At 42.9% G+C, this 12187-nt stretch overlaps 1 protein-coding gene across 1 annotated transcript; it reads left to right on the top strand.

The window, feature by feature from the left end:
• The first annotated feature begins 678 nt into the window (after nt 1-678).
• Nucleotides 679-8506, top strand: epcam (epithelial cell adhesion molecule). Its single transcript, XM_061228826.1, has 9 exons — nt 679-895; nt 4076-4180; nt 4659-4914; nt 5754-5822; nt 6076-6145; nt 6686-6784; nt 7325-7522; nt 7659-7703; nt 8059-8506. Exons 1-9 carry the CDS (start codon nt 841-843, stop codon nt 8086-8088), a joined length of 927 nt encoding a protein of 308 aa, XP_061084810.1. The 5' UTR covers nt 679-840; the 3' UTR covers nt 8089-8506.
• The last annotated feature ends 3681 nt before the right edge of the window (nt 8507-12187 follow it).

A 12187-nucleotide genomic window follows, 5' to 3' on the forward strand; every position in this document is an offset into this window, starting at 1 on the left:
TTTCTTTTCTTTATTTGTTACTTAAATTCTATCGAATATAAAGAGGGAAATCTATAGTAGTATCCACGAAAAAATACACCGTATCAATTAAAAAACATATTTTTTTACGTGTGTTATAGCGTATGGTTTTCAGCGTTTTAGGGAGGTTTTACTTGTAGAGACAGTAGGCCAGTGTCAGTTGTAGCCTACTTGTCTCGTTCTTATTAAATATAATAACAATAATAATAACAATATTATTATTATTATTATTATTATTATTATTATTATTATTATTATTATTATTATATTTTTAATTATCGTATTATATATATACTTATATATTTATATATATATTGTTTTGAAAAACAATTTTAATAGAATTATTGACAAGGCAAATGACGTAGAATAGCCTAGGGCTGTTCGGAAGATACAAATATGGTCTTGGGTGGAGGGAAAGTGAGAATGAGGTAATGCTACCCCACCTTAATTTCGATTTTGCGTGTCTGAATAGGGTAGATTTGAGTGAAAACAGTCCTCTTAAAAACACTACTGGAAGTAATATTCTAACATTTTAGCTGACGATATTTGCATGTAGGTCTGCATTTGTAGGACAATAACAAGATTATTGGTTCCCGTTTTTACCTGTCTTACCTATCCACCGGTGTAATTTGAGACGCTCCCTCCGTTTCCCCCCCAAACCGGTTGGACGAGAAGACCGCACCTGTGAGAGGGGAAAGAAAAGATCGTTTGTTTTCCTGCTATTTCAGTGTACCTGTTGGCCTTGTGTGGAGCAGCCACAAAGCCAACCTCGGACATTTACGGCTTTTTGGTTTATTTTCCAGATCGTTCGCGACCATAACCATGAATTCTGTGGTTGTGCTTCTTCTGCTGGCGTTCGCCGCTGGAGCATCGGCTTGTGAGTGCTTTTATTTTTAATATTAAACTTTGTCCCAACAAATGTCGCGTTCTTCAGCGAATTATCCGGCGTAATCGGTTGATATATTTGTAATTGCATACCTGTATATGGTTTTTATACATCTTTTTTGTTGAACTTTACCTTCACAAATGTCTGAACGAAAATATGTGGTTCTGTAGATACTATGCGGCACAAAATTTGCGCCTTAAGTGGGCTTAACGGCCTGTTCTCTCAGTACACCTAGCTATGTGCTTTGCTATACCAGTTCCATGTAGGTTGCGTAACATTTCGCCGATTGTATATACCGCTGGCACGACTTGGAAACCAGCGCCGAGAATGGACACTTTTGTTAAATTGGCACAAGTCTCACAATACTAAAGGGTAGGGAAAGTGCCTTATAGTGTTCTGTTCTCAGCATTTTATTTTGTAACTTGTAGAGGCAGTAGGCCAGTGTCAGTTGTAGCCTACTTGTCTCATTTAAAAAGAAATGCAATAATATTCCTAAAAAAAACATTCAGTAAGCTTTCTCCTGATCGTGTGTACTTATCAGAGGACTGAATCTCTCAGACTGTGTTGTCCTTAAGCTTTGAGGTTGGGAGTCACACCCTAGGGCCGGGTGACTCGATCGCTGGCCCTGAGGGCAGAGAACTCCCACCTTCCCTTCACCTGGGAGTCAGTGTCAAGACGCTCTGGCCAATCATAGCACAGATCATTCGGTTAATTGCCAGGAATTTTGCATTTGAGGGCCAGGTTTCAGTGTGCATGGCCAGGGGCTACGGGTCAAATCCACAATGAAGTTTGCAGTCAGGTTTCACCACTTTTAAACCACCCCATGAGGAAGGGGGAAGTCTGATGACTTCCGGGCTAAGGAGGCATCCCAGAAACCACCACAAACCCCCCCACAGAACACCGTGGTCCACAAACAATCAGCCTCCTGAACAGCTGGTGATGTGGCTCATTAATAATAATAATAATAATAATTATTATTATTATTATAATAATTATAATTATAATTATTATTATTTTATTATTATTATTAATAATATGAAATTAATGTATTACTAAGCAACTGGGTTTTGATATAACAATTTTAGGCACCTTCAAGTTAACATTTAAAGAAAGTCCTATTTCCATTCTATTCATACTTTATCTCTTGTCAGGGTATATTAAAACGGGCATTAACTTCTGAAAGCCTTAGTCGTCTACACTGTAGTTGGGCACGTTATTCTTCACCAAGATCACCCATCCCAGTCTTGCGTCTAATTACAAATAATTAAGCACAAGAAATGTGATTTAAAATGTCACTGCTCCTTTGCTTTAGTGGTTCTGTGGCATTGAACAGCAGTGTCACTGAATGCAACTAGATATATGTGCCCAGGATTTTTTTTTAACCCCCCCCTCAGTCATCCTGGCCCTAGAATCATTACGTGATCCAATAGCTCGCACTCGCTGGGAGTGCAAGGGCTAACGAGAGGAACACTGCCCAGGCACCCAGATTTTGCATTCAACTCGACCACATCGACCACATTTGGTAAATTCCCTGAGCGATTCTTGTTTGGGCATTGTTCACTTTTCAGCTGTGAGTGTACAGGGTGCTCAGAGTGAAATAAATGACCATTTCCTGGTTCTCTCTCACTCAACCGACTGGCAATGGACTAACCAGAGTCATGAGTGCAGTCAAATAAGCATTTCTTTTTTTTTTTTGCATGTATACGGAGTTGCAATTCAAGTGCACTGGGACTTGTCATTCGTTGGTGCAGTGATCAACGTGAAAACAATCTGGCCTGCCTGACAGAACCTCTTTCCCTCATGTGTCTATCTTGACTTATGGTAGCTCTAATAAAGTGCGCTGGGTATGTAATCTTGGTCCAGGGACATGCTCTCAAGGTTTTACAGGGGTGGCCTGTAGCGTAGTGGTTAAGGTGCATGACTGGGACCCGCAAGGTCGGTGGTTCGATCCCTGTTGTAGCCGCAATAAGATCTGCACAGCCGTTGGGCCCTTGAGCAAGGCCCTTAACCAAGGCCCTTAACCCTACATTGCTCCAGGGGAGGACTGTCCCCTGCTTTGTCTAATCAACTGTACGTCGCTCTGGATAAGAGTGTCTGCCAAATTCCATTAATAATAATAATAATAATACATTTCAGCAGAACACTGGCAGAGCTATGCATGATTGAGCAATATTTTACTCTAGTACTTTGCTATATAAGTGGGTTGTCTAAAGTTTTTGATCCATAGTTAACAATGACACTTTTTGTTCTCTTAAATTAGTACAAACATGTATTGAACTTTAGGGAAAACTTGGTTGAAAACATGGCCCCAACATATTTAAATTAAAGACATGCCTAGAGAAGCTATTATTATTAAATGTGTAGAGAAACCTGTGTCTTTGTAGTAGTACAAGCACACCTCCATGTGCAGTCTCTTCATTTCAGTGTCTGTGAAACTGTAATAATCTTCAGCGATTTGCACTCAAGTAAAGTCGAAATGAAGCAAAGTGAGCACAGTGGTGGAATTAGAATCCAGGCTACACATCGTGTGTACAGAAGCAGAGTTAAGAAACACTGCTCCACCAGATAAACTGCAGTCGTGGGTTGTTTACTTTGGTTTTGGTTAATGTTTTATGTGCCCTGAAATTCAACTCCTAGAAGCCCCAATGGGTGGGTCCCAAACTCCCAAAAAAGGAAAAAAGAAAAGAAAAGCATCCTCCTTTCATCTACTCGTCTCCTACCCCCAACCTTCCAGGGAGTAGAAGAAGCCAAGTGGAGAAAAGGAGGATTCCTTTTTTTCGTGTTTCGGGACACGCCGTCCAAATCCTGGGCTCTAGCAGACGTTTAGGCAATGCTTTGTTCTCAATAAGGGCAACAGGCGTGACTGCCCAAAATATCTTGCATATGGGAATTGGTTTGTTGAACTTGGTTTGTTGAACTCAAACAAGGGTGAGGCTGGACTTTATTCAGCGGAAATGGAAGCCTGCATACCCAAAAACGGTCGCTTCTGATGGACAAATGACAATATCTACAATATCTAATACCAAAATTAACATTTTAGGGCTGTTGGACAATGCTTAATTTGACTATTTGCACACATTTTTGCAAACATTTGCTTTTATATAGCGCCTTTATCCAAATCCACGACTGCTCTTACTGCCCTTAAGTAATCCCAACTTCCTCTCTCGCCAGGTCCCCCCTGTAAGACTATGAAGTCGGCTATATGTGATGGAGACCCGTGCACATGCACTTTGCAGGTTGGCAAGGACGAGAAACAGACCCTGGACTGTGAAAAATGTAGGTGGCCTGCAATGTCCTTGCATGAAGTACATGTACATTCAGCTCGTAACCATAGTGACTGACACATCTGGCTTGTCGCAACCTGATAGGAGCAGACAATATATATCTTAATAAAGTTAGTTGCCATAGTAGGTGCTAGAGGGAGGTAAAGAATGCAGTGTTATTGAGAAGCAATTTGGGTTCTGGGATTTAGATTTTGCCATTAGTAAATTACCATGTGTTACCATGTGTGCCCCTGTAGTGCATTTGTAAAGGATAACGGGGTATGTTGTGACACGGGGTCGATTGTTACACAATGTTTTCCAAGCAAACGATGTGTATGGGGGAGGCGCGACGTGATTTACAGCAGGCGAAGTTTGTTTCTGATCGGACAAAAAAACCCAAAAACAATGCCTATCGACGGACCCCGTGTCCCCTTACTAGTGCTCTTGTTATTTAACCACGTCGAATCTGCCCCCCCCCTCCACCACGTCAGTGGTTCCCAAGTGCTTCCTGATGATGGCGGAGATGCAGCAGAACCGGGCCAAGGCCGGGCGCTTTCTGGGGAAGCCCACCGAGGACGCCATCGTGGACAACGACGGGATCTACGACCCCGAGTGCGAGAGCACGGGCACCTTCAAGGCGCTGCAGTGCAACAACACGGAGGAGTGCTGGTGCGTCAACAGTGCCGGCGTCCGCCGCACGGACAAGAGCGACAAGAGTCTGAAGTGCGACAAGCTGGTGGAGACCTAGTGAGTTCACCCCCCGCCCCAAACGCCGTCCGCCACGTTTGTGTGTTTTTATTCCTCCTTTATTTAAACCAGGGAAGTCACGCTGAGATTGACATCTCTTTGTCAAGGGAGCCCCTGGCCAGGAAGGCAGCATACATATAGTAACACAAAGTAATACATAAAACACAGACACAACATCAGTGCACAGATGGAAGCACAGTGCAACACCAACGCACAAATTCACAGATCAAAGCGCAGTACGACACCCAACGCACAGATCGAACCACCGACCTTGCGGGTCCCAGTCATGCACTGCACCTTAACCACTACGCTATAGGCCGCCATACATAATGCATACATACATGCATAAGCAATGCGTGGTTTATATGAAGTTGAGATGCGATGGAAGTGCTTCTTCTGGTTGTGTAGTATAGCACTGTATAACTAGGCTGCAACATTTGAGTTATTCAGAACACGGGCGGCCTGTAGCGTAGTGGTTAAGGTAAATGACTTGGACACGCAAGGTCGGTGGTTCTAATCCCGGTGTAGCCCCACAGTTGTTGGGCCCTTGAGCAAGGCCCTTAACCCTGCACTGCTCCAGGGGAGGATTGTCTCCTGCTTAGCGTAATCAACTGTACGTCGCTCTGGATAAGAGCGTCTGCCAGATGTCAATAATGTAATGTAAAACAGCCCCTGATTTCTGGCTCAAGGGTATGTGACCATAGGGGGTGTGCGTATCATTTTCTGTCGCAGCTCATGAAATGGCAACGATAGCAGTGCGCTTTAGCTGCTGATGACTTTGGTGTGGTAAGGATCAGCTGAACGGTCTGTTTTACACCTCTTACTCCCTCCCCCCACAGCTGGGTACGTCTTCAGCTCAAGCATAAAGAGATTCCTAACTACGAGATGAATGAAGAGGAACTGAAAACGTAAGTGCCACTCATTCAATTTGGGACCCTCCCCATTACACGGAGTTCACGTTGTTACTTGTGTCTACTGTAAAATCGACGGCACCTATCAATATTGATTTACTCGGGGCAAAAAAAAAAAAGTAGGGCCATTAATGCGGCCGCTTGTGTAAAATGGCTGCCATCTCTAATGCATGTTTAGCCCTGCCGGTTTACCATGAGCAGAACTGCGGTTTCCATAAAACGCACTGACACCTGCGTTCTGTTGGTACAGCGCATTGCAGACCGCCATTAAGGACCGGTACCGTATGCCCCAGGATATCGTGGACTCAATGGAAATGCAGGTGCGTATTTCAAGCTCGAGAATAGACATAAAAGACAAATAACCCTTCATTAAATCATCTGAAGGCTTGCGGGGAAATCCTTTCAGAAGAAAAGCTTGCAGTGTTGAGGACCTGATTTAAATGCACATCAAGTAAATTAGTAGTTCAGTATTGGTTTGTGAAATCTATTTAAATACCAACACATTTGGAGACCTTACAATGAATGTGACTAAAATATTTATTTCAAAAAAAAAATAACTGCCAAAAATAATGTTTTGCACAATTATATTCATAAATACCAGAAACAAAAGAATAAAAAAGAAGACTAGAGAAGTTTTAGCTGATGTGTCTTTGCAGTACATAATTGTTTTTTATTGAATTTGTATTTGTTGTCCATGCACCTGGACTGGCTTTTGAAATAGCACTTGTAGTTTTTCTGGGCCACTTGGTTGGCGATTGGTTCTGATACCCTGCAGTGGGGAAAGGGGGCAGGGTAGTGTGCAGGGTAGTGTGCAGGGTAGTTGCTGTAACTGTGCGGTCTGTGCTTGTCTCCTCCGACAGTACGACAAGGACGCCCGTCTCATCGTGCTGGACCTGAAGAAAGAAAAGGATGACAAGGAGAAGGACCTGTCGGGCATCGCGTACTACATGGAGAAGGACGTAAGCAAGCGCCCCCCCCCCCCCCCCCCCCCCCCCCCGCCGTTTTTATCCCTGTCTGAAACGTGTGTGTGCAGAACCGGAGCGGCCTGCCGAAAATATACAGTGATCTTACAGGAGAGCTCAAGGTCTATTTTAATTCTATCATTCTTCTTATTAAAATATATTTAAAAAATGTATATTATATATATTATTTCATTTTATTTGTCATTGTATTTATATATGTAATTTATTTATTTATATATATATATTTTTTTTTTTGGCAAAAAAAAATATATATATATATAAATAAATGACAAATAAAAGGGACTAAGCTGTGGATGTCGCTTTAGATAAAAGCATCTGCTAAATACGTTAAATGCAATGCGAGACGTAATTAGTGCTACTCTCGCATACCGTCCGAAAATATAACGCTTGTGATGTAGGTCGTTTTTCTTTAAAGATGATGATACACCGATATACACTGCAGCGGTAGTTTAGAGGAGAACGTGAATGTCCCGATGACGCTCGCGGTATTAAAAACGCGCTCGTCTCCCGCCGCAGGTCAAACAGAAGTCGCTCTTCCACGGTGACAGCAAGTTCGAGCCGGAAGTGGGGGGAAATAAGGTGGAGATGGAGGACATCCTGGTGCACTACGTGGACGCGGAGCCCCCCACCTTCACCATGAGGAGGCTGACCGGCGGCGTCATCGCCGTCATCGTGGTCGTCGTCCTGGCCGTCATCGCCGGGCTCCTCGTCGTGGTGAGTCCCGTTTGGCAACGCCCCGCAAATTTACTCCGCGGGCCAAGACGCTCTTTTGGGGGCGCCAGGGGAAAATTGGTTTCTGTTTGTGCCGGTAGTATTGTCATATTTACAGGCGTTGTTCATTCTTTTCCAGTACTTTGCCAACAAACGTGACAAGGCGAGGTATCAGAAGACACACGTGAGTGTTCTTTTTGTTTTTTTGAGTTCTTATACAAAGAAACAAAAGATTGCTTGGAGATTTCAGATGGATAGTGGATTAGAAAGTGTATATCCCTGCCTTTGAAAGCCGTAGTTCTTACCAATAAATAACTTCCTTTGTGTAATTTGTAAAACGAAGAGCTTTCCTCCAACCCTCCTAAAGCACTACACAGAGTGAAAAGGTAGACCTAACATTCAGTTGAACATTATCATGAAACCTACTAACGTAGTTAAAGATGTAGACACCGTCAAATTGAATAGGGAGATACCAGTGCAGTCTAAACATGTCGTAAAATCAAGGCTAAAACTAAAAAGGTTTTTCTGTTTTCTTTCAGGTCAGAGAGTTGGATGAGATGCCAAAATAAATGCTGTTCTTTTTTGTTTAAGTGGTGAAGTTTTTAAGTAAAATAATCCAGCTGACAGGGGGCCCATACTTCACATTTGAATCTAAACATGGGGTTAGCTCTTATTCAAAACCTATTGTGTGCAGTCTATGAAAATGTTACTACTAAATTTTATTTTTTACCTGAGGGATGTTCTCTGCTTACATCTTTGTTAATACATAATATTCGGTGTACTGTTGTTTCCAAAGGACTGTATTTATGCGTTAAAGAAAATTGCCTGTATAATACCAAATCCCTGTCCATCAAATGCATATTGGAAATGAATTTTTTTATTTGACATAATATTTTTCATCATGCCATGTACAGTTCGGGGCGACTGCGGTCTTTAATATTGTGAATTTTGATTAAATGGTTTTTAATAAAACGATTGTCTAAACTACTTTGCCATCTCCAGTCTTTGACTAGGTCTCCATTTCTTTTCTGACATTTTGCAAATGCTTTGTCCAGAGTGAGGAACCTTAAATCACTCTGGATCAAAGTCATAGCCATACAGGAACTAATTTGCTACAACATGTACTGGAAAAAGGGGTATACAAAACAAATGTGCAGACAGTCTCTAGAGGGGAACGGTAAAATTAAGAGATGACAAGTGCAAGACTTGGTACAAATTGGTAGAAGAATACCCTATTTCCTCCAGCGGCTGACGGACACATGAACACATTAGAGATGCACAGTTTGTATTTTTATGTGCATTTTAGCATGTGCAGGCTAATTTAGAAAGTGCTAAATATATTCTCTTTAAAAGTGAATGCACGCGTTTCATATTATTAGAATGACATGAAAACAGTATTTTTTCAGAATCGTCTCAAAGGATCACTTAGGCCTGCACGGGGTCAAACAAGCTGTTCACGGCGTGGAATTTCACGCAGGACTTCCTAGTGACTACCTGTGGAAAATTACAGCAAAAACAAATGGGCCGAGGAGAAGTGTGAGAAATAAACAAGCGGATGAATATCTTTTCATGTTCCTGAAATGCAAACTAGCAATTTGAATATCCTGGCATTGGGTCAAGTGGTGGTTCAGACATTCAAATCTGCAAATTCCATTACACTGAGCACTTTCCCTCCACTTGTAATTCCAGGAAGAGGACGGTCTCATGAATTCGCTACAAGCCTGCTTCTATTGAGGTAGCCTCAGTCAGGCCAGACTAGAACAACCTTCATCATCAACATCATCCTACGATGTTGCTCTCGTAGGTCATCGGTTTGCCTGCATGTTGAATGTCACACACAAAGCTTCCAGACTTTCCCTAATCTGTACTATGTGGAACTCTTCCGCCCATGACCTGTTGATCGAAAGGGCGTTTCTGTATGAACAGAGAAATCGCCATAGTTACTAATCAAATCATAACTTGCCACTTGCAAATCACAAAAGTGCTGCAGTCCCACAGTAATTTTGTCTAATGTTTTTGGCGGAGGAGATTTCTGTGGCATCCAGCGTTTCTGTCAGACATCAAATCTTTGTGTGTTACCTTTGTGCATTGTATTTATGATTATTTTTTTAAATGTATCATTTTGTCCACTGGCGGCACGGATGGTGCAGTGGGTAGCACTGCTGCCTCACAGCAAGGAGGTCCTGGGTTCGAATCCCAGTCGGCCGGGGCCTCTCTGTGCGGAGTTTGCATGTTCTCCCCGTGTCTGCGTGGGTTTCCTCCCACAGTCCAAAGACATGCAGGTTAGGCTGATTGGAGAGTCTAAATTGCCCGTAGGTATGAGTGTGTGAGTGAATGGTGTGTGTGCCCTGCGATGGACTGGCGACCTGTCCAGGGTGTATTCCTGCCTTTCGCTCAATGTATGCTGGGATAGGCTCCAGCCCCCCTGCGACCCTGATCAGGATGAGCGGGTTCAGATAATGGATGGATGGATGGATGGATTTTGTCTACTTTAATGCAAATATATTTAGAAATTTTGATGAAATATTATGAAAATGTTACTACTAAATTTTTTTTTTTACCTGAGGGATGTTCTCTGCTTACATCTTTGTTAATACATAATATTCGGTGTACTGTTGTTTCCAAAGGACTGTATTTATGCGTTAAAGAAAATTGCCTGTATAATACCAAATCCCTGTCCATCAAATGCATATTGGAAATGAATTTTTTTATTTGACATAATATTTTTCATCATGCCATGTACAGTTCGGGGCGACTGCGGTCTTTAATATTGTGAATTTTTATTAAATGGTTTTTAATAAAACGATTGTCTAAACTACTTTGCAAATATATTTAGAAATAATTGGCCGTTTATTGGATTGAACCAACACCAACATTCAAGGGTCAAGGGTTCATGGGTTCAAAGAAGAAACGGACAATCTCTTGAGATTGTAAATTAGTTTAAACTCTGAGACAAAGGAAAATTACTGTTTCAAGAAAATACAACTTCAGGTTGGACTTGTCTGTCAAGGTGATGTTGACATTGTGATTTCCATGTTGTTACTATGCTACCAATGAAGAGGTGTGGCTAAAAAAAGTGGCATTCCTATCGTCTTTGAGACTGTTACAACTATGCAGACCTGCCTTTTCCATGGGAAAGCTGGGTTTCCGGATGAATGAAATCTTATCAAATCAGAGTGGGCCATATTCAAGACCCCGTTTTCAAACGTTGCTGTTGTGTTGTCTTAACTCCTAGCGAACCAATCCAGGTCAACTTAGAACAGGCCGTAAAAAGGACGTCTTTGTCCTTGGCGAGTGATATCTCGTCTCCGTCACTGTACTTCTGGCTGTCGCTGGTTTCGACACGCCTCGTAAAAGCGCAGGATCTCCGCGAATAAGCCACCCCCCCGCCTGTCAGGGCTTGTCTCTCTCTCTCGCCCTCCCCCGTGGAGTTCTGGGATTCCCACTCCCCTTTTTCCCACAATAGCTGGTTTGCGGGGGGGCGGTCGCAGGGAAGGCGGTTTTGTTCGCACAAGCGGTTTTGTCCGTACAAGCGGCCTGCGTGTCTAACCGAGGGCCCCGGTCGGGAGTTCCTCCGGGGGAAGGGATGAGGCTGGGTGTGACCGTGAGCTGCTGTGTGCAGTGGTGGCTCTCAATTGGCCTTCGCCAAAACACGTTTAACCGACACCATCCAGATGGGACACATTCCATCCACAACGGCCTGTGAAAGCCTGATGTTTCATACCCCGCAGACGGCTCGCCTGCACTGGAGAGAAACGGACGTGCCGTGATGACAGCAGTAAATCTACAACAAGTATTTAAAATTCATAAGCAGTTCCTCCCTGCCCCCCCCCCCCCTCTCTCTCTCTCTCTCTCTCTCTCTCTCTCTCTCTCTCTCTCTCTCTCTCTCTCTCTCTCTCTCTCTCTCTCTCTCTCTCTCTCTCTCTCTCTCTCTCTCTCTCTCTCTCTCTCTCTCTCCCTCCTCAAAACTCAGTATTTGTGTGCGAGACAAACAAAGCTGATACCTGATCTCCTAGGTGAGAGAGAGAGAGAGCGAGAGAGAGAGAGAGAGAGAGAGAGATAGAGATACGTTCTTCCTGTTGAAACTAGTCCAGACAGGTTTTAGAAGTTTTGACATATACCTCTACCCAACACCATTCCGGGCATAAGGGTGTGTCAGTACCTGTTATGGCATCAGGGGCAAGTAACCCTACCTGTGGGGAAGTAGAGGAGAGGGAAGGCAGGTTGGGACACTAAAAACATTGCTCTGCAAAAACTGCTTCACTTGCGTTTGTTTCCATCTAACTACTGCATAGTTTAATGAGAGTCCCACACAGCTCTGTCTGACATTTCTTAAAATATATAAATGAAATGAACCCTGTGCTCTTTTAAAATCTTTTTAACATCTAAATTAACATTAGGTAGAAATCAATACACAAAATAATACAGGATAATATACAAAGGATAACCGGTTTTGAGAAAATTGGTGAACCGGAACATTCCCCGGGTCCCTCAGTATTTCAGCAAAACTAGGATTCATCAGTCACAAAGCGATAGACAACATTTTACATTCCCTTGATCATGAAGTCACAGTCACGCAAAACAAGAAGTAATTCCCATGTCTTTGGAGGATATTGCACAAAATTACAATATTCCAGAGGAAGCCAAAATCGCCAGCAAGCTGACACA

The sequence above is a fragment of the Conger conger genome, chromosome 18 (assembly GCF_963514075.1).
Source record: "Conger conger chromosome 18, fConCon1.1, whole genome shotgun sequence".
Taxonomy (NCBI): domain Eukaryota; kingdom Metazoa; phylum Chordata; class Actinopteri; order Anguilliformes; family Congridae; genus Conger; species Conger conger.